The sequence below is a fragment of the Pelodiscus sinensis genome, chromosome 9, assembly GCF_052426305.1.
Source record: "Pelodiscus sinensis isolate ZL-2025 chromosome 9, ASM5242630v1, whole genome shotgun sequence".
NCBI classification, from domain to species: domain Eukaryota; kingdom Metazoa; phylum Chordata; order Testudines; family Trionychidae; genus Pelodiscus; species Pelodiscus sinensis.
In genome coordinates this window covers 16,172,262-16,195,632 of record NC_143060.1, presented here as the reverse complement: position 1 = coordinate 16,195,632, position 23,371 = coordinate 16,172,262, and the positions used below count along the sequence as shown (strand labels likewise).

Sequence of the window (23,371 nt, the reverse complement as noted above, 5' to 3'; positions counted from 1 at the left end):
TGGCAGCTCCGAATCTTTCTCCCCAGATAGAAAATTGAGTGTGGGGGGGAGACACAACAATGGAGCCTCCCCGCGGCAGAACAAGATGATGGGACGGATCTTTCAGGCTTGGGGCGGGGCTACATCGGAGGGGGCGGGGCTAACCGAGGGCAGTCTGTTGTGAAGACATAGGCAGTGGGCGGGGCCACAAGAAGCTCCCGGCTTCATCACAATGGCGACCTTCCGACTTGAAAGGGAGGTAGGGCGGAGCCTAAATGCCAGGGGGCGGGGCCACAGCGAGGCAGCCTGGGCCTCGCGCCGCCTCCGGGAAGTCCCATCTCCGCTTCGCGGGGCGGTGAGTGCGGGGCGGCCCAAAAGAGCCGCCCCCTCCGCGCCGCGCGGGAAGCGGGGCGGGACCGGACCTCCGGCCTGTGACGTCGAGCGGGGACTGGAGCTCCGGGGGGGGGGGCAGCCAGGGGAGTCCCCGCGTGCAGCGCTGGCCCGGGCGGGGTTCCAGCCTGCGACCGATCCCGTGTTTCCCGGCGCGGGGGGCAGGGTCTGCTCGCGGTCTGGCGAGAACGGTTTAACGGCCGTGACCGTTGGGCTTTTTGAAAAGGGAGCAGCCGCACGCTGTCCGCGGCGTTGTCACACGTGCCCGGAAAGTTCCCACGCGGGGACTTGGCCTCTCTGCGACAGGAGCGGCTGTGTGTGTGTGTGGGTGGGGGGGTGGGGGGGGGGGGGGGTTGCTCAGCTGGGGCGTGCAGGGAGACGTCGGCATTCACTGATGGAAATCCAAAGCCTGCCCGGCCTGCTACTAGCTTACCCCGCACTCATGCCCTTGCCAGAGGACAGGCTGGGCCCCCCTCGTCCAGCACCCTTGGGACCTGACCAGTCCTCAGCCAGGGTGGGCCTCTAGGCTCCGAGTCGCTGGCCCCGCTTCCACTGACCCAGCTGGCCCCTGCCCCTCTGCTCCCAACACTGCTGCTGCTGGCCCCCTGCTGCCAGTTGGGCGGGCTCCCAACCCTGGCAGGGCCACTGGCCCTCCTGCTACCAGCCCACATGGACTGCTGGCCTGACAGTGCTTCCTGCCCCGTCAGGGCTCCAAAGCTGTCAGCCCTCCTGCTCTTTGACTCCCAGACAGGGGCGGATATAGGGCAGGGCGAACGGGGCGGTCGCCCCAGGCCCTACGCTTCAGAAAGACCCGCGCATGTGCCATGGCGTCACTGCGCATGCGCCGCGGCAAAGGGGGGGCCCCGTGGAATTATGCTGCCCGGAGCCCCGCAAAACGGTCATCTGCCCCCGCTCCCAGCCACCTGGTCTGGCAACATGTTCCTACCAACGAATCCCGGATTAGATCTAGCCAACCTGCACCTATTTATTCCCCAGTTTGTGCTACTTATATGCTGCTTTAATATAAACCAGGGTTGGGGAACCTTTTTTGAGTGTGGGGGGGTGCTGACCTACAGAAAAATCAGTCAGGGGCCACACACAAGTGAGAAGTAAAGCTCCTGACTGAGAAGGAGAAAGACACTCCCCACATTCCCCTTGCACACCAGAGCCTAGGAAGGTTCAGGCTAGTAGATTTTGTATTCTCCAGCCCCAGAGGTGAGTGGCAGGGGGGATGGAGCACCAGCACAGGTTCCCCAATGGTGAGCCTTGGGGGCTGGATCCAGGCAAACCAGGGGCCACATCCCTGATGTTCTTCATAGTTGTTGTAAACCGGTGGTCCCTAACATTTTGGGGCTACTGGGAGCCTGGGGGTAGCACTGTGCACGCGCCTGGGGCGCAAGAATGGCTCGGGCTGGCTCTGGTCACTAGATAGGTGCACATAAATGCCCCAGCGGGCGCTGTGGTGCCCGTGGGCACCGTGTTGGGGACCACTGATGTAAACAATGAGGCTTGATGGGGCAGGCTCTTCTCTTGTGCAAGCTAAAGGTGTCCTTCATGATTTTGCAAATGGAGCTTTTAAAGTCTTTGCTCATTCTGCATTTTGGATGTACAACTGCAGAAAACTTTTTTTTTTTTTAAAGGATCATATCAAATGGAGCTGTAATTATGAAATTTGCAGGCGAGCCCTGCAAAGCATTTAGGAAGTGTGATAGGTGCATTTTATAAATTCAAAACTAGATAACAAAAGTAATCTCCCTCCTGACAAATGTAAATTATACAAATATTTAGAATAAAGAGCTAAATCCCAATAACCATGTTACCAACTTTTTACATATGCTTTTTCTCTTTAAAGAAAAAGTGACTGAGGAATGTCTTTCCTATACTTTCAGTTGCACAGTTTAATATCTGTGTGCTGTTTAAAACGTGTTCTAACAAGTACATAACAGAAGACAGGGTAATAATTCTGAGACTGTTGGTAAACAAGAAAGAAGTAAGATATTGCTGTTAAGCTAAAGTGGTGTAATTCAGTGATTGCTTTAGTTATTATTGTAGAGCTCTTAATATGTCTGTTTTGTTTTAGGGTGAATAAACGAGAGATGAATGCCATCTGTAGCTTAAAGATAGCTGGTAGGAACCGCATTTTATTTCGCTTAACTTCTTTGGCCAGTAAGGCAAAGTGCAATAATCTTTATAGGTCTTCTATTGAAGGTTTGAATGTACATCGTCAGATTCAAATAAATCATAGAGTGGATAAATGCAAGCGATTAGATATAAGCAGCAACAACAGCTATTATTTTATGATTGGAAGCTCTAACTTCTACAGAAAATCTATTAATAAAAGCCAAAGATGTTTTTTGAATGCCAAGAATATAGAAGTGTGCACAAACATACACAGTAGCTGTCCTGGTTTCCTGGCCTCTCAGCTGATAGTGGAAGAGCTTGCATTATTCCGAAGTCTTGCTCCACTGCAGTCCCTAAATCCCATTCCTGCTTGGAATGTTCAGATCATCAGGCATTTTCACGCCTCATCATCACTTCAGGCTGCTCCAGTGCCTCTATTGTGGATTATCCTTAAACCAGTTCAGAAGCTATTTGCTATCATTCTCGGAAGGTAAAATTCTATTTTATTTTCTCTTATAAAGTAAGACCCTGTCCTTCAAAGACTCGCATATGTACACAGTGAGTAGTCTCTTTAACAGAACTATTCTGCGTGTGCTGAGTTGAACATTTGTGAAAAGCTTTGCAGGGCTTTTGGTTAGGGTTGGATGTATTTTCATTTTCAAAGCACAATAGAGTCCATACATCAATCAGACTAAAATGGTTATAACCTGTGAGGACCCCTTTCCTGTGATTTTTTTTGTTTGTTTTATTTTAGAAAATACACCTGTTTCGGATCATTACAGTCACCTAACAAAATAAACACTTGTTTTTTGCTGAGTATCCTCAATTGAGGATAATGGCCAGTGATACACTTGGCAAAGCCAAAATATCATGGCATCTGTCTACCATGTACTTCAAGTTTACTAGAGATGTGGTCCCAGGCGAAAACAGAAGCCAGGAACTTGGGCATACCTCAGCAGTCCTCTACAATAAGTAGGAGGGTAACAACATCTGCTGACAGAATTCTGACCTTGACTTCAGGCTGGAGATAAAGCGGGAGTTCTCACTCTCCCTGCCTACAGCCTACATTGAATTTACAAATGTATCACATGATTTAAGTTGAATTCTGAGTTTTCAGTTCCTGCATAAAAATAGGAATTAATTTTCTGCCACATGTGCATAATAAATTCAATATGTGCATTCTTTTTCATGTACTTATTTTTCATCAGCCCTTGCTGATGATGTCTTGCAAATCCATTCAAGGAGTAATGGGGAGAAAATTTTTTCCTTCAGATGTTCTTTAACAAATCCTAACATGCTATTTTTTAATAAGATAAAAAAGATAAAGGTTAGAATGTTTTCTATTAAAAAAGGAAGCATCTGTCAGCCTGTTCTTTGAAGAAAATACTGTGCTGGACTGACAGAATACATACTAAATGATTCTCTTGACTTTTTCATCCAAGGGTATCCTAGTACTTTACAAAGATTAAACTATACAGCCTCTTCTTGCTAGTTTGGGGCACTATATTCACTTTACAAATGAATAATGTTTGTGTCTTGCAGGAGCATCAGAAAATGGTGGAAGGCACTGCCTCCTAACAAACAGGAACTATTTAAAGAAAGTGCAAGAAAAAACAAATGGAAGATAGTCCTAGCTCTTTGTAGCTTAGCACTTTTATTTATCGTGTTTTATTTTACTCACTTAGAGGAGACACCAATCACTGGGCGTGCTCGACTATTGGTGTTTGGGAATGAACATTTTAGAGCATTGTCACAGATGGAATATGATATGGTGAGTTGTTTGAAAGAAAATAAGCCCTCCACACCTGCACTAGGAATGTAAATGGTTAACCAGTGGGGGCTGGAGCAGCCACCTATCTGCCACATGAGGCAGCATCTTGTCCTGCAGCCTGCTTTCTTCTGTGCTCTCCCCTCATTGGCCTATGACTTTTTTGTACTAATATAGTCTAATATTCAACTACTTGATATAAATGGAAATATTACTTGGTAGCATATGTAAACATTCAATTTTATTACATCCAATACAAAACAAATAGAGTTGTGAAAAATGGAACTTTTGGTTTTTACATGGGTGATTGACTTGATACATAAGAGAAAAGCATATATGAGACTGGATTCTTACATATATGGTCAGGAACAAAACTTTTACTGTGGTACACTTATATACAATAGTAGTGTAACAGCTAGCCTACAAACTGCATTCTTTATTCTGTAAAGAAATCACGAATTGTCTTTTTTTTCAGTGGATGGACCAGTTTAAAAATAAAATGTTATCCGAGACAGACCCTCGCTATCAGGTAGTGAAAAAAATTGTTGGTCATCTGTCTGAAAGCAACCAGGACATCCCAGAGGTTTCAGAGTTTACGTGGGTTATCCATGTGGTGGAAGAACCAGGCATAAATGCTTTTGTACTTCCAGTAAGTAAAATCCAAAAGCAAAAGTAAGTAACAATATGTAAGAATGAGCTTGTTTGCCCAGTTCCTGTGCTATATTATGATGTGTTTTTTATTTTTTTCCTCACAGAATGGACAAGTATTTGTTTTCACTGGTTTGCTAAATGCAGTGTCAGATATTCACCAGCTCTCTTTCATTTTGGGCCATGAAATAGCTCATGCTGTTTTGGGACATGCAGTAAGTACCCTTTAAACAGTCTCAGGCTGCTTCCACAAGCAGAATGAATAATTTGGTTTAAAGATTGATTGTTCTGATCATGTACACATTACTGTGCCATTTGAGTTAATGTTAGCAAAATACCTGCTAATGAATGTTAGCAGGATCAGTTCATAAGAGTGGCTTGCATTACATTACAAAATAGCAGTGAGGATTTGACGCTGAGAAATGCAGATGTTGGGAGTTGCAGGTGCTCAGCACTTTACAAAATAGGGCCTTTAGTCCTTCTACACATGTGGAATCCATAGATGTATTTAAAATGTCTTCTAAATTATATAGTACTTGCAGTGCAGTAGCAAAGCCCTACAATTCTATAGTCTTAGTTGAATAAGTTCATGAGGTCTGAAGTCGGACTTTGTTTGCAGATGAATGAGTGTGCTTGCAAACGTGAGCATGTACCCATCTTGTGCATATCCCAAGCTCTAATGTGTTCTTGATTAAAATTGGAAGTTCATCACCAATTTTTCATGTACAAAACGTGTATAATAATTTCACATTTTGCAGATCAAGCTTTAAAAAGCAGGTTAGTAATACAGATCTTGGCCCAAGTTATTCTACATAAAGATATGTTACTTCTCTGAACGGAAGAATCAAGTCAATGTAAGGTGGATCTGTACACAAAATAAATCCTCAGAACCAATCCTTTCTTTAAATGAAACCTCTGTACTTTCCTAGCCAGTCTCAAAACTTGTGAACTTTCAATGTAAATTCTTCATGAATAATCTTGGAAATTTTAGAATTAGATAAATAGCTCTTCAAAGCATTTGCAAACAAACTAGTTGATTTGTTTCAGATATACCTGTAAACATTTTCGTGTAAAAGAAGATGTGTGCTAGAAGTGCTTGTGATTTCTTGAACATTTAAAAATATTCATGGCTAATTTTGTTTAGAAAAAGGAAACACAAGAACCAATATGACTTACGTAGGTGGTTTCCAATCTTTTTTTATACCGGGGATTGGCAAACCCATTCACAAATTATTGGCGGACCGGCAACTTTTATTTGCATATGCAAATAAAAGTTGCCGGTCCGCCAAAAGCCCTGACCGCAAGAACCCCTCAGTGCCAGCCCTAACCCCAAAAATTCCTGTGCCTCCACTATCCCCTAGCGCCAGCCACTGACCCCTAGAGTTTCTTGCACAGAGCCTCCTGCCCCGTAGACACCCACCTCCCCCCACGAACACCAGACCTCCCTGTGCCAGCCTCCTGTTTCCAGAGCACCACTGCACCCAACCCTGTGCTAATTCCCCACCCTGGACACCCAAGTGCCTCCCAGTTTCAGCCCCCTGCCTCTTAGAGCTCCCCAGTATTCGCTTTACCCCAGGGCCTTCCAGTGCCTGCCCCACCCCCCTCACCTAGCCCTGCGCTGCCTCCTAGCTGCCAGCTGAGCATTGCTGCCCGTGTCGCAGCTGCCCTAAGGCTGCCGTGTCGGCCTCCACATGGCCCTCCTGCTGTGCAGCGAATCGCTCTTCCGTGGCTGGGAGGAGACCTTGCCCCTGCCTGGCTCTTGTTGGCTAAGAGGCAGTCTCCTAGTGCCCCGGTGGGAGCAGTGTACCCTGGCCCCCAAGAGCCTGGCAGTGGGCCTTCGCCCAGTGGTTGGGAACTGCTGACTTTGGTTATTAATTCTGGAAAACTGGTTACCTGATAGGCAGAGTTGTTCAGAGTGGTGATGTACTTAACCTCACTTCCATAAACATTCATTAAACAAATAAAAACATTGTGCCCTACTCAAGTGATTTGAATATGATCACAAACAGGGAAAAAAGCATAATTCATCTGAAATTTTCTACAAATGATTGTTCATGTCGATTCTAATTCAGGTGTACGCGCGCTGCATGCACAAACGTTGGAAACTTTTTTCCTAGCAGCTCCTGTAGGGTTGGCTGTGGAGACCCTAGAGTGGTGCTGCTACATCAGTACATATGTACCACTGCTGACCCTACCCTCCCTCAGTTCTTTCTTACTGTCCATGGTGATGTTGGAACTGTAGTTAGATTTTGCTTAGCAAGTGTCTAGTCCCTAGCTGTAGCTCTCATTTTGTTTGTTTTTTTTGTTTTTGGGTTTTTTTTGGTCTTTGCTTTGTTTTTCTCTGTGATAAAGATCTTCAAGCAAATAAAAGGACAGTGGGCGAGTGCCCAAACATTCAGCCCCTCAGGGTTCTGGGGCATGCCTAACACCTCAAACTTTAAAGTGTGTACAGCTTACAAACGCCATATGCCCAACAACGACCCGCACAACGCATGCCTTCACTGCCTGGGTGAAGAACATCGCACTGAAAAATACAAGATCTGCTGAAGCTTTAAGCCCCTCACTAGAAAGGACAACATAAGAACGGCCGTACTGGGTCAGACCAAAGGTCCATCTATCCCAGTATCCTGTTTGCCGACAGTGGCCAGCACCAGGTGCCCCAGAGAGGGTGGACCAAAGACCATGATCAAGCGATTTGTCTCCTGCCATCCTTCTCCAGCCTTCCACAAACAGAGGCCAGGGACACCATTTCTATCCCCTAGCTAATAGCTTTTTATGGACCTAACCTCCATCAAATTATCTAGCTTCTCTTTAAACTCTATTATAGTCCTAGCCTTCACAGCCTCCTCTGGCAAGGAGTTCCACAGGTTAACTACACGCTTTGTGAAGAAGAACTTTCTTTTATTAGTTTTAAACCTGCTACCCATTCATTTCATTTGGTGTCCTCTAGTTCTTCTATTATGGGAACTAATAAATAACTTTTCTTTATTCGCCCTCTCCACACCACTCATGATTTTATATACCTCTATCATATCCCCCCTTAGTCTCCTCTTTTCTAAACTGAAGAGTCCCAGTCATTTTAACCTCACTTCTTATGGGACCCGTTCCAAACTCCTAATCATTTAGTTTCCCTTTTCTGAATCCTTTCCAAGGCCAAAATATCTTTTTTGAGGTGAGGGGACCACATCTGTACTCAAGATGTGGGCGTACCATAATTTTATACAGGGGCAGTAAGATATTCTGGGTCTTATTTTCTATCCCTTTCTTAATAATTCCTAACATCCTATTTGCCTTTTTGACTGCCGCTGCACACTGTGTGGAAGTTTTCAGGGAACTATTCACGATAACTCCCAAGATCTCTTTCCTGATTTGTCATAGCCAAATTATCCCCCATCATACTGTACATATAGTTGGGGTTATTTTTCCCAATGTGCATTACTTTACACTTACCTACATTAAATTTCATTTGCCATTTTGTTGCCCAATTGCTCACTTTGCTGAGATCTTTTTGCAGTCCCTCACAGTCTGCTCTTGTCTTGACTATCCTAAACAGTTTGGTATCATCTGCAAACTTTACCACCTCACTGCTTACCCCTTTCTCCAGATCATTTATGACAAGGAGCATAGGCTCAAACAACTCCTGATGGAAGTGGCGCTAAATTCCCCCTCAGGTAAAAAAATCAGTTCTAGGAGCCAGCATGGTGCGGAGCACCTCAGCCTTGGTAAGAGATGTGGTGCAGAATCTGAGCATGGCAAAGAACTCTCAGGGCTGCGGGTCCCTGGCACCAAAGAATGCGATGCCAAGTCATAGATCTACCTCACTGGCACTGTGGGGCAGGAGAGAGGACAGAGGTAGATCCCCTCACAGGCCCTGACAAAAACAGGACCATGCCTGGAGAAAATCCCTGGAATGGGAGGTCCAGGATGTGCCCTTGACTCTGGCCCCAGGATTGGAACCATCGAGTCCGGCACGTGACAATCCGCCAAGAGACATGAGCCCGGTGCAAATCTTGAACTCCCCTTCGATGCTGGACACCATTGAACCGGACAGAGGTCTGATAGAAATCTTGGAGGCCAAGGCGTCCATTGTGCGTGACAAACCGCAGGGACGGCACTGCTCAAGGGGAAAGCCCGCTATGCTCTGTCAACCGTAGTCCACGGAACGGTACCAGCACAGGTCCCTCCTTGGAAGGTCCTCTGTTGCCAGCTCAACGTCCTCCACAGATGGCACCGAGCGCTAGGCTGGTTCTGAGGGATCGATGCTCAGCACAGAGATCACCCCAGGTTGAGGTCACAATCCAGAAGTCCAAGGCGCCGTGCCCCTTCCAGACCTCCTCGGCACTGGTCTAGGTCCCAGAAAAGGTCTCAACACCTGGCACTGACCAGGGCATCGACATCGTTGGCACTGCTGTGGTCGTCCCAGTCGGAATCAGTCAGACGTGCTATTGACCAGATCTTGGCACAGCCAGTCTCAATGCAGTACAAGGGACCTGTCAGCATAGTGGCAACAGCATTGGCCACCACTGGCGCAGTGGCCCTTCTGGACCCTCTGGGTGTACCACGAGTCCCAGGGTGCTCCTAGGTCGATGGTGTCAACAAGTCACAGATCCCGTTCTTCTCGGGACAGGCATCACTTGAGAATACTGTCCGCTGCGGAGTCCCATCCACCTAGAGGGGATAGTCCACTTCCTGAGTATAGGGAGCAGCCACCAGGAAAAGGCCATCGAATGGGTCCCAAGGACAGAGCCCAGATACCCACTGAGGACACTGCCCAGACCCAAGCCTATTTGTCATCCTCCCCAGACGAAGCAGTGACAGGCACCTCCATGTCAGGACCTCCGCCCATTGACCGCAGGGCATATCAAGAGCTTTTGCACAGAGTGGCACAGAACATGAATCTCCCAGTAGAGGGCATACAGGAACTCGGGGATCCAATTTTGGACATCCTCTCACATAAAGGGCCGTCTAAGGTGGCAATGCCAATCATAAAGACAGTACAGTCGAATTACACGACCCTATAGCAGACTCTGTTTCCTAGCCCTCCAGCAGCTAAAGGTGTCAAGAGGAAGTACTTTGTCCCACCCAAGGGTTATGAGTTCTTATATTCTCCCCCTCAGCCCTCGTTGATTGTGGTCTCGGCAGTCAACGAGAGGGGAAAGACAAGGCCAGCATCCCCTGGCCCCCAAATCAAAGGAGGCCAAAAAGACTGACCTGTTTGGCAGAATAGTCTTTTCAGCCAGAGGTCTAGAGCTAAGGATTGCAAATCAGCAGGTGATCCTTAGCAGGTATACCTTCAAGTCATGGGATGCCCTAGCAAAGTTTAAGAGGCGGCTGCCCCATGATGACGGGCAGGAGTTTGGTGCCATGCTAGAGGAGAGCCACACAATAAATAGAACTTCCTTACAGGCGGCCTATCCTAGATCTAAGGAACCTCAACCGCTAAATGCAGAAAATGAAGTTCAGGATAATCACCCTAGCCACTATAATTCCCTGTCAGGATCCAGGAGACTGGTTCACTGCCCTTGATGTGAAGGATGCGTATTTCTACATTTTGATCCTTCTTTGTAACAAGTGTTACCTCAGATTTACAATAGTGAGAGAGCACTATCAATTTGTGGTGGTATCCTTTGGCTTTTCCTCGGTCCCTCAACTGTTTACTAAATGTGTGGCAGAGGCCTTCCTCCGAGAGAGTGGAGCGCAGGTATTCCCTTCCGGGATGATTGGCTGATAATAGCACACTCCGGGGCTCAGCTCCTGACCCATGTAGACCTTGCCCTAGAGCTATTCGAAACATTGGGTATTCTCCTCAACAAGGAGAAGTCGGAATTGAGCCCGGTGTAGAGGATAGAATTCATAGGGGCAACATTTAGACCCAGTTGAGGGAAGGCACTGTTTCCAGAGTCAAGGGCCCAAACCATTCAGATCTTCTAGATTCCTTCACACAATATCCAATCTCTACCTCAAGGAAATGCCTCAGGCTTATAGTCCACATGGCATCATGTTATGTGATCAGATATGCATGTCTATACCTAAGACCGCTTCAGGGGTGGCTCGCTTTCGTGTATGTACCCACGATCACTACCTAGGCATGGTAGTATCCATTCTCCAGAAGGTGATAGAGTCCCTCAGGTGGTGGATGGACCTTTGCAATCTGTTGGAGGGAGTGCAGTTTGCGCCTCTGACCCCCACTCTGACTCTGGAAACAGATGCATCGGACATGGGGTGGGGAGCACACTTGGATGATTTCAGGATGCAAGGACCCTGGTCACCCATGGACATGAGTCTTCACATCAATGTGAAGCAACTGAGTAGTCAGATTGGCCTGCTGTGTGTTTCAGACTCAGATGCAGGACTGGTTCATGTTGGTGTGTATGGACAATATGAGCGCTATTTTTTAGGGGGTGCGAGGTCATCTCACGTGCAACGACAGTGCTGGAGTACCTGTTGCACTTGCGATCACAGGAGCTGGCGCTCTCCTCAGTCAAGATTCATTTGCCGGCATTATCTGCCTTTCTCCCAGGTTGCTCTCACCGTTACCTGTTCGGCCACCCTATGGTAAAATGTTTCAGAAAGGGGTTGGACAGGTTGTACCTGTATTGTTGCTCACCTGTACCTGTCGATTCATGAACATGGTACTCAATAAACTTTTGGGTCCACCCTTTGAACCGATGGCTCAGTGTTCTTTGCCACATTTATCAATGAAGGTAGCTTTCCTGATAGCTGCCAGATCAGTGAGACAAGTGTCTGAGTTGAGGGTCCTATCTTCACAACCACTGTAAATAATCTTCCACAACAACTTAGAATATACTCAGCTTTCCTAACAAAAGTGGTATCCCAGTTCCACCTGCCGCAAGGAGTCTTCCTTCCAGTTTTTTATCCTAAACCTCACATTAGCGATAGAGGGTTTTGCACACATTAGATGTGAGGAGGGCTTTAGCATTCTACATAGACTGCACTAGCTCATTTAGGAAATCCACACAGCTGTTCGTGGCAGTTGCAGAATGTACGAGGGGAGACCCAGTATCCGCACAGTGCATCTCTACCTGGATAGTGAGGTGCATACGCACCTGCTATGAGCTAGCTGGGCTCCCTCCCCTTCCAGCAACAGGTCACTTGACTAGGGCCCAGGCTTGGTCTGCAGCCCTTGTGGAACAGGTCCCTTTGCAGGAAATCTGCAGGGCAGCTGTTTGGTCTTCAGTTCATGCATTCACAGCCCATTACACAATTGATAAATCCTCCAGGGAGGATGCAGCAGTTGGTAGAGCAGTACTGCAGTCTGTAATTCCGAACTCCGACCCCACGTCCATGGGGTAGTAGCTTGGGAGTCACCTGAATTGGAATCAAAGTGAACAATCACTCGAAGAAAAGACATTTACCTATTCTCGTAACTGGTGTTCTTCAAGATGTGTTTTTCACATCCATTCCAATACCCATTCTCCTTCCCCTCTGTCAGAGTAGCTGTCAAGAAGGAACCGAGGGAGGACACGGTTGGCAGTGGTATGTATGTGCTGATATAGCAGCACCACTCTAGGGGTTTCCACAGCCAACGCTACGGGAGCTGCTGGGGAAAAGTTTCTGACGTTCATTGCATGCGGCTCACATACACCTGAATTGGAATGGACGTGAACAACACATCTCAAAGACCACCAGGTATGAGAACAAGAAACTATCATTTTTACTAGTTCTAATTCATGTAGCAGAAAGTTGCTACACAACTGTAATTAGCACATTTGGAAAGCAAATTAACAACGGATAGTGGTATTCCAATCTGGCTATTATTTGGGACAGAGAAGTTATGCTGAATTATCTCTTTTTGATAACATTACATATGTGAAAAGGAGAACAGAAATATTAGAGCTGCAATTTTATAGAGAAATCACGGCTCTAACTATTGGTATATATTTACAAGAAAGATTAAAATTGGCAAGATTAATGGAAACTGGGGGAGAGATGTTTTTAGTAGTTAGGGTACTAGCCTGTTGATATAGCTGAATTAGTCTTGTTTCTCCTACAGTTTTCCCTTGTGAACTTGGGTAAGTCACTTAATCCTTCTGTATCTCAGTCATCACTTGTAAAACATATCACTTCCCTATCTCACAGAGGTATTGTGTGGAGAAAGTGTAAAAGATTGTGAAGTTCTCATAGTACAGTGACTGAGGCCTGTAAACTCGTGGACCTCTCACTGGCCAGTAAATCAAATAAAACTACTTACAGCAGCAGAATTACAGTCCATTTGTTCAGGGATGTGTTTGTCACCAAAATAGTCCATACCTGATCAAAACAGAAAAAACAAGTCTAGCTGCTTGGCTCCTCCTAAAGACTATTGTACATAAAGATTCTGTCCCTGACTTCAGGCTTTCTATCTCCAGATAGGTGGATATGGAGAGCCTATTTTTCAGACTTTTCCTTTGTGAGGGAATGTCTACACTAGCCCCCTAGTTCGAACTAGGGAGGCTAATGAGGGCGACTGAAATTGCAAATGAAGGGTGGGATTTAAATATCCCGCCCTTCATTAGCATGTTCCCGGGTGGTCGCCATTTTGGAAATTGACTAGCCTGGCGTAACTGCCCACGTCTATACGCGGCAGTGAAACGGGAGTTCGAAGTAAAGCCCTTAAGTCGAATTAGCTGTTAAACCTCATTCCAGGAGAAATAACAGCTAATTCGAGTTAGGGCTTTACTTCGAACTCCCGTTTCACTGCTGCATGTAGACGCGGGCAGTTACTCCGGGCTAGTCAATTTCCAAAATGGCGACCGCCCGGGAACATGCTAATGAAGTCCGGGATGTTTAAATCCTGCACTTCATTTACAATTTCGGTCGCCCTCATTAGCCTCCCAAGTTCGAACTAGGGGGCTAATGTAGACATACCCTTACTACGTCTCCTGCAGATGCCTGCCTTTTGTGAGCATGTCTTTCTGTGTTACCTTTTGGCCTTTTATCTGAGGACCAGTTTGTGACCTGATCCTTGGCCTAAAACCCCTCACCAAAGAGATTTTTCTCAGTTGTGGCTAATTCTCTAATTCCACTTTTCTTAAATGTATTAGAGGAGTAGTTGTGTTAATCTGAATCGTCACTTTTCTTAAATGATTTTCCAACCCCATGACAGAGCACATATTTACCTTGATAGAAAAGAATTATCTGTCTCAAATTGAAAAATAACACATGCAAGCAAGATCCAGGGGTAAATTATTGAAAACTTCACTGTTTTTATTTTCAGGCAGAGAAGGCCAGTCTGGTACATTTCTTGGATTTCCTGTCACTTATCTTGCTTGCGGTTATTTGGGCAGTCTGTCCCAGAGATAGTTTGGCAATTGTAGGTCAGTGGATCCAGAGTAAGTTGCAAGAGGTAAGGCAGAGGCTGTGACATTGTTGTACTTGCTACATTTATTTAACATCTGGTTCAGAATGCAAAACACTGTGACACTTTTGCTATAAATGCAGGTGAATATACTTTCTACTATTATTATTCAGGTATGTTGTCATTTCTTAGTCATTTGGAAAGCACTGCAGACCAGGGGGATGGGGGGGGACGGGGGGCAAAGCATAGCCAAGCAGAGCCAAGCCGCGGAGCGCGCGATCAGCTGACAGCCCAGACGCGTCTGGGCTGTCAGCTGGCCGGGCGCTCTGGGGCTTGGCTCTGCTTTGCCCCCCCCCCCATTCCCCTGGTCTGCAGACCGGGGGGGGGGGGGGGGGCAAAGCAGAGCCAAGCCGCGGAGCGCGCGGTCAGCTGACAGCCACGGCGCGTCTGGGCTGTCCCGCTGCCCCCGTGCTCCGTGGCTTTGCTCCAGACACCTGTGGTACAGCAGCTGGGGCGCTACCAGTTGGTCCTGTAGCGCCGCTCTGGGCGCTACTGGACCAACCGGGCAGCACCCCAGCTGTTCTGCCCCAGGTGTCCTGATTCAGCCACTGCTGGTCAGATTCAGCAGCGGCTGAATCAGGACGCCTGGGGCAGAGCAGCTTGGGTGCTGCTGGGTTGGTCCAGTAGCGCCGAGGAGCGGCGGCGCTACTGGACCAACCCAGCAGCACCCCAGCTGCTCTGCCCCAGGCGTCCCCAAGTCAGCCGCTGCTGAAACTGACCAGTGGCTGACTACAGGAAGCCCCTGCCCCGGGCATCCTGGAATCAGCCGCTGATCAGTTTCAGCAGCAGCTGACTTGGGGATGCCTGGGGTTCTTAAGTTGAATCTGTATGTAAGTCAGAACTGGCGTCCAGATTCAGCCGCTGTTGAAACTGATTAGTTTCAGCAGCGGCTGAATCTGGACGCCAGTTCCGACTTACATACAGATTCAACATAAGAACAAACCTACAGTCCCTATCTTGTACGTAACTCGGGGACTGCCTGTATACCAAAACATGAGAAAAATGTTAAGAGCAACTGGTATTGTGACATGGACTTATTAGATTGAATTGTGCCTTAGATCAAGAATGTAAACTAGGTTTCTGCTGGACCCCTACATCTGTAGTTCTCTGTCCTAACTTTCCCAGGGCCAATTTTTTATACTTGTACTGCAAAAATGTTCTCCTTCAGTGGTAAAGGATCTCTTAACCTACCAATAACCTCAGGATGTGTCCAGTTCTGACTCTTGGATTAAGTAAAATGAAACTTATTCAACATGGAATATGGAGAGAGAATCAACTGAGATAAAAGTAATTATAAAATTGTATTCCACAATCTAAGGCTACTTCAAAACTAGTTGGGTAAGGAGAATTTGTGCTTTCAACAGTCTTTCATCCTGGGTTCATCCATGCCCTTGTTATATACCTACTGCTCTCTCAGCGTTTAGCGGTCATACATACCAGAAGTCCCTCCCCTCTTCTCCTTCAAATGTGTGTCTCTGCTTTCTCCACATGCTACTTTGTTTTTCTGGCTCACCCTTCTTGTCCATGTCAATCTCCCTCCTTCTTGTGTGAGTTATTTTAGTCTCCTTGCGTGACCAGTTTAAGCTGCCTTGTGTACCTCCCTAGAGACATTGTCTCCTCCTTACTATAATTATTTGTGTGATCATGTTGCCTAGGAGCCCAATTTACAGGTCAGGGCTCCATTCTGTTAATTGCAAAAGAACATCTCTATCATCTACGCTTATGGTCTAAGTATCTATCACTGTGAACAAGTTCCATTTATTCTTCTAATTTATTCTGCTCCCTCTGTCTTCTGTATACAGCAGATGGGCACGATTTTGTTTGCTTTTATACCAGAAGTTGTTCTAATTGATTTTCATTTAAAGAATTTCTTACTAAAGAGCAGGCAATTTTATGGTAATCTGGGCTTTACCCTACATAACTATATTAGTATGCAGAAATAGAAGAGACTTCCTCCCCCCACTCTTTAACCTAATATATATGATTTGTATTTCCTGAGAAAACTGAGAATTGTGGAAACTTTTAAGGTGTATGGGACTTACTCGTCCTCAATACACACAGCCATTTAAGTACTGGAATAAATTGCCTAGAAAGGTTGTGGAATCTCCATCATTGGCGATTAAGAGCTGGTTAGACAAACACCCATCAAGGATGGTCTAGATCAGAAGTCTCAAACTCCTGGCCCATGGGCTACTCCTGGTGATTGTGTAATCCTGCCTGGGACTCTTGGCAGGCCGGGGGGAGAGCTGTCTATTACTGTCCCCAAGCCCTGTCTCTTTTTGCCATATCCCTACTTTCTCCCCTCAGGGTACCACATCCCCCCAAGTATATGGCTTTTGGGGTCACTGTGGCGGCCTTGTGCCATGTGGCATCAGCAATTGCACATCTCTGGAACTGTCCACGGTGGCAGTAGCTGTGGGGGAAGCAGAGCACAGCAAAGCAAGTGCTCCCATGGGCCAGGAGTTTGAGACCCGTGGTCTAGATAGTGCTTTGTCTTGCCATAAGTGCAAGGGACTAGACTACTAGAGGGCCCTTCCAGTTTTATGATTGTCTGTGTAAATCCCATGGTTCTCAGTCATTGTGTCTCATTTCTCGTGGTTGTGAAATCTTATTTCATTCCAACATGACCACAAGTTAAAAACAACAACAACCAAGTCCTCTATCAGTAGCAGATGAATACCTGCAGCCTATTAAATGTCCTGAGGCCTATCCAGCTAGCTGCTCCATGTGGCAATAGCGGGAGTTTATGAGGCAGAAGCAGAAAAGAAAGTTTCTTGCTTTCTTAACAAGGTTTCTTATCCTACTTGAACTTTCCTAAAATTATGGAGTTATGGCCTCAATCCTTCTTAAGTATAGATACCAATTTTGCAGGGCAGGCACTTAAGAAATGCCTGTACATTAAGCAAGCTATGATAATACCCTTGACAACGAAGTACCGTCAACATGTCCAGAAATATTCAGGGGATAGTAAAGGATTAGTGAAGATATGTATAGTGTCATGCATCTCTTTTGTTCTATGCAACAGTCATTTTAGAAACCAAGCATTCAGAATCTGTTAAAGTTTCTGCAAGTGATTAAGGTAACTTTTGGGCCCCTCACTCTACTATGTTTAGGTAAAGAGTAATCAAATTGCTTATTTTTCAGAGTCTTACAGCTTTTTTTTTTTTTTTTTTGAGCTGCAAGATAACCTTGATATTCAGAAGCCTGTGACTAAAAGTTGCAGTAAAATCACTAAAGCAAAGAATAACAAGTGACGTTGATGAATAGATGGAAAACTGCCTGTTGGTAGAGCTTTGCTTTACTTTTGCTGCATGTGATCATCTTGCACATTTCTCAGACATAAAATAGAAACTGGGACTGTCATAATGGCCCACACAGTTAATACGTCTAGTTTATTATCCACCCTCTTCTGCTACTGGTGATTCAGAGTGGTGTGAAAGACCACACCTAGAACAATCTCTTGTCCTCTTAATGATGGTGTGCACTTCTCTGGACCTGGGACTAAGTGGAAATATATGTTCCCTGTGCGTTTTTGTCTTCCCTGTACGTTTTTGTCTCAAGTTTTCTGTGTTACCTATCATTGTGATATCTGAACTCTGTAAGAAATTCTTCTGCTTTGGAACTGAACTGTCCTCTCCTTCATTGTAAAACAAGGAATTTGCTTTGTTTTACTTGAAAAGGATTAGCTTGGGTTACTTTATATTATTTTTTCCAGAAACCGTCACAGAAACTTCAATCTACATATGTATTAAACCCATATCTCGCTTTAAAGTTGGAATTTCCTAATTGATACTCGGCCCACAGAGTGATGATGTAATGCCCATAGAACAAGAGCAAAGTTCACTCAAAACAGAAACCTGCTTTAATAGGGCATGTAAATCTTTACTATAACTTGTTTTACTAGCATATGACTACCTACATCTTCCATTAGGTGTATGTAGAAGACTGGCAGTTGTATAACTGGGTCTTTGCCTTGCAGTGTTGTATCTCTTTGTGCAGTGTTGTATCTCTAGGGTTAATGGAGTGGGAGCAGGCCAGATGAATATCTTAATCTCTTGGATTTCTCAAGGATTATTACTCCCTGTGTTGGAAGTGTAATCATGAAGGAGGAGTGATCTTTTGTTGTTTATAGTTGTTCTGGAGATTGTGGACTGTCTTGTTTTACCATGCCATACATATTTGCCTTCAGGTTGGTTATACAAGGCTGAAAGACACAGCCAATTTAAAAAATCCCACTTCTCTATGACATTTTTACCTACTAAGGCTACAAGCAAAATTTAAAATGACATTCATTTAAAGACAAGATAAAAGTTTGTCTCCTATGTGTGCATAATCAGTTTATTATTTTTCTTTTTAACTCGGTAAGGCTTTTTAACCTAGCTATAATGGAGATAAAACACTTTTTTAAATAGACAAATGTACTTGTAAATTGACGGAGCGGTTGTCAGTTTTACCCATGATAGGGAACTAGTAAAAGAAAACTGTTGGTTTGTGTACTCACGCGTCAGAGTTAGGAATGTTAAAATGTGTTTATTTAGATAAATGTGTACCGCTGAAAACTGGAGCAGTTACACATTTACGCATGTGGGATGGGGGAAGATGACTCCCCCTTCTCTCTCTCCTCCCCCCCCCCCCCTTTCCCCTGCTGTTGCCTCTGCTCATTGGTTAATCATGTAGATGTTTACACTTTCACATCCCTAGTCAGAGTGTGTTGACATTTGTAGCACTTCAGTTGTTGATGAGAGTAGCACCTGGAGGGCAGCTCTCCTGGGAAGGGGAAGGTGCAGGTTATTCTGGGTCCCTGCACAGTCCTGTCTCCACAGACACTGATCAGCTCCAGTAGCTCAGCATTGCTGTAAGTGGGGGATCATTTGCTCTGTGGCGCAGGCATTGTCACCTGGCCAAATAAGTAAGCACTTGTCCAGAAAATAGGAAGGGGAGTTTCAAAGTTACCGAGTTTTATATGGGAAGGGGTAAGGGGGATGTCTGTCTTTTTTGGTATCAAAGCAGCAGAGGTATTGCCTAGAGGGGTCACTTAGGCAATGTGAGATCCTGTAGAAGCTAAAAGGCAGTAGGATCATATCTTCACTTGCACAACACCACAAAAGCATCACTGGTGAGAACTCTACACCTCTCGGGGAGGTGGTTTTCTTTTTGTGGCGAATCTTCTGCAAAAAGACAGTGGCAAGTGTAGATGCTTCCATGATTTTTGTGCAAAAAAGGGACTTTTTCTGCTTCAAATAGCAAGTGCTGGCCTGGGAGGGACAGCTGGAGGTCGGGCCTGGCCCCTGGAGCCTCATCTCCCTGCTGGACCAGCTGCAGGAGGCCTCTGACTCCACATACACACCAGCTATGGGCTGAGGTAGGAAGGGGGCCACTGCATGCCAGGGCTCGTTGCTGATGCCTCCCCCCGCTCTACTTGGACCAGGTGATGCTCTGAAGTATCCCCTCTTCCCCCGCCCTTTGCTGCCTCTATCTGATAGAGATAGCAAGGGTGTGTGGGGGGGAAGAGGGGAAATCGACTAGTGGACTTGACTATCCAATAAGCATTTACTTATTGCAGGGCTACTCAACATGTGGCCCGTGAGCCACATGCAGCCCGTGGCCTATTTGTTTGCAGTTCAAGGTGCAGTTTGGGTTTACACAGGGCTCAACACGCAGCCTGCAGGTAGGATCCTTTGAACATGACCTCCGCTGGGAACACGTTCCACAGCGCCGAGGCATCTGCCAGGCTGGATGAGCATTGAAAGATGCAGGTGGACGGGCTGGCTGGAACAGATGGGTACAGGGTGTTCGTGTTTCTAGCCCCCAGGGAGGAGGTGCCGGGGCAGTGTGGGAAGTGCCTTGTATTCATGCCCGTCAGTGTGAAAGAAGCTATTTGCGTATATATTTGCATATATATTTCCATGTATACGCAATCACATTTATGTTGCAGCACTCAACATGTGCTGTGAGTATCACTGGCCTCCGTGGCTTCCAAAGTTGAATAGTCCTGGCTTATTGGATAGTCGACTAGTCTTTAACATCCTTACTCTGCAGTGTAGCATCCGCTGTGCTCACTACCTTCAGTGGACACTCTGTAGTATTGCGTCCCTCCTCTCTGACCTCTCCCTTTCCGTGTCCTGGAAAACATTCCCATTTCAGGCACTTCCCTTTTTCCTGGCACATCCAAAACCTGACCTTACTTTAAGATGAAGCTGCATATCGAATTTGGTGGTCCTAGCTCTTACTGTTTAGAAGTTCTTGAACAATGGACTCACTGACCGATATATATATTAATGCATCTCCTCCATCTTTTCTAATGAGCAGGTTAGAAAAATATACAGAATGTTAAAGACTACATAAATTGGTGAAAACAAGATTTATGAATCAGAGCTTTGACATGTTTCTCTTCCAGCTTATATTTGATAGGCCATATAACAGGACATTGGAAATTGAAGCTGACAAAGTTGGACTTCAGTTTGCTGCAAAGGTAAATAAAATTGATTTTTACTAACCAAATATTTCTTCTATTTAATTATTTGAAACACTTACTACAATAACAATTGATGGACAGGTAAACTTTAATTTTGCAATCATGGGATCACCCAGGTTTTTATCAAATAGGTATTTAATGACATTAAAGGAAAACATAATTGTTTACTATTCAGCTGGGAAATAAAAGGGCATTTTGTCTAAAAGTATAGTAAAATTGAAGTTGTTAAAACTGGGTGTCACTCTTAAATAAAGCTAAGAAAGCTAAGAAGTTCACAATCGTAGTTAAAATACATGGAAATGTATCTGGCAATATAGATTACAAACTTAGTCCTTTAGCTTTTAATACATTTCACTTAGTTTCTGTCTATTACAAGAATTATTGAAGATTGGTAAAGCAATCAGTAATGCACTTGAGTTTCAGTATATCATTATCAGAGTAGATACTATAAATAAGAAAGCGTGTTTTAAATTTTTCTGTATTGTGATTGATTGTATTAACTAGAGATATGATAGGTAGTAATTATGGTGTATATAATGCATTCTGACTTAAAATTCAGACCAGGTTTTTATTTGGTTTCAAGATTTAAAATAAGCATAAAATAAAGCATGTTGTTTCAATAGTGCTAGTTTATTTATAAATTACTTTTAATATATCCGCTGCTTAATATGCCCAAGCGATAGGTTTCATGATTCTATGTGGAATTTAAATCATGTAGCTCCTTTTTAATACAAGACTTTAATGCTTTGTGTAAAGTACTTAGTTTCTTATTTCATTATCTCACTACCTATTCACCCTATTATCCTTAGACTGATTTAGTTAACAAATTAAACAAATTAAGCAAGACCTTTCAGCTTTATCTATCCCATTATGGTGTTTTTGTAACTAAGTTGGATAACTATGTGAACAGTGCCATCTAGTGCATAATAAGAGAATTCTGCTTTTTGCAGTTGGACCTTTTTGAAGCTTCTGTCATTTTAAGTTTAAATGTTTATTTCTTGTAGTTGAAATTTCACTTAGAACACAAAGGAAAGAGTCTGACCATTAATCAGTTTCTAATGAAAATTCTAATATTCCAAATCTTTGAGCAGTTTACTGCAAACTCTTATTTCTGACATCTTTGAAAGCAAGATGCTATATAGTAAGTTCAAATATTAGTAAAACAAAGATCCATAACACTTTCTTTTATAGAGGAGGAAAACTGGCACATGTAGGTTAAAGCAGTCTTCCCAAAACAGTATAGCAAGTATGTGCCTGTCATAGTCGAATCCATTTGAAATCCCACTTTTGTTTTTGAACTACTAATATATGCTTCCATGTACACAAACACCTAATAAAGAAAACAGAGTCATACAGTTAGGTTGCCAGTTACATTTAGTCCCTCTGATAGTCACCCTCATGATCAATTTTCCTCTGAGCTTTTCTTTTTAACACTAACCTTAGAAAAAATGTATAGGGTAATGTCCTTATCACAGCAGCAGAAGTGTGTGTGTGTGTGTGTGTGTGTATTTCATTATTTGTGTGTTTGTATACATAAACACATACATATACACTTCTAATATTACATGTGATTATGGTCTCCAGAGAATAGTTACTTAATTAAAGAGCTTGTTACCTTGCCCGACCACTAATACATCTTTAACAAAAATATGAATATTCAAAATCTTGAGCAGTTTGATGCAAACATTTATTTAAAAATAAAATAAAAATGGAGATGCTGATTTATTCCTTTTTTCACATGAATGTGTAGCAGAGAAATGCAAGTGGAGTTTGTGATGTAGGATTTCAGTCTCAGATAAGTGACATTGAATAATAAATGTCTTAGACCTGCTAGTGTTCCATTCTTATTCCATATCCAGATGGGGAGATGAAGTTCCTAATTTTTGAGCTGTATATAGCATTAGTTTTTACTCTGAGCAGGTTACATGAGATCATATCCTCATAGAATTTCAGCATAGTGATTGAAAAACAGATTATTTGTAGATAATATACTAACCACATCTGTATTTACATTTAGACACCTGAAAATATTTATAGTATGGATGAGCTCCAGATTTGCTAGATGCCATACAAACATACGAGGAAATGGTCCCTGTTCCAAGGACCTTCAAATTTAAAAGACAAAAATGCAGAAGGGGACGAGGGTGAGGGAAGTGGTACAGGATTACATACATGCATACGAGCAGGGTGGGGGGGAAAAATCTGTTGTAAAATACAAGACCCAAACAAAACAAGTTTTATTGTTGTGAGTTTTAAGAGTGACTTTTATAACTACTTCATGGCCTTCACACTCAATGAGAAATTTGGTCATCCCAAATTCATTCTAATAATAACCCTATGCTGAATCCCACACATTATCACATACTGTGTTATCATGGTCTGCTGAGTCATGTTTATTTAGTTTTCTACAGCCTTTTACAAAACACTATTATTAACAGGCTTCATAACCTTAGCATTTTGTTCTCGCTTAATAAGCCTTGTCTGACTCTCTCTCCCCTGGTACCTCTGTCCTCGTAGCTCATATTGGGACTAGAGCACTTTTTTGGCATTATCTTTATGCGGTCCAGTGGATGCTTGTGGTCCTCTTAAAACTTCAATGCTCAGTGTTTCTCTGAAGTAGAGAATGGCCTAG

At 44.4% G+C, this 23,371-nt stretch overlaps 1 protein-coding gene across 3 annotated transcripts in view; it reads left to right on the top strand.

Moving 5' to 3' along the window:
* The first annotated feature begins 214 nt into the window (after nt 1-214).
* OMA1 (OMA1 zinc metallopeptidase) overlaps nt 215-23,371 on the top strand; it is a 47,353-nt gene continuing 24,196 nt past the window's right edge. The window contains exons 1-7 of one of the 3 annotated variants that reach the window (XM_075936081.2): nt 215-334; nt 2,450-2,980; nt 4,033-4,261; nt 4,734-4,907; nt 5,014-5,121; nt 14,124-14,252; nt 20,662-20,736. In XM_075936081.2, coding sequence (XP_075792196.1) covers nt 255-334; nt 2,450-2,980; nt 4,033-4,261; nt 4,734-4,907; nt 5,014-5,121; nt 14,124-14,252; nt 20,662-20,736 — 1,326 coding nt within the window. In that variant the 5' untranslated portion in view covers nt 215-254. The remainder of the gene's footprint in view (nt 335-2,449; nt 2,981-4,032; nt 4,262-4,733; nt 4,908-5,013; nt 5,122-14,123; nt 14,253-20,661; nt 20,737-23,371) is intronic. The other 2 variants (XM_075936080.2, XM_075936083.2) reach the window with 2 other exon arrangements.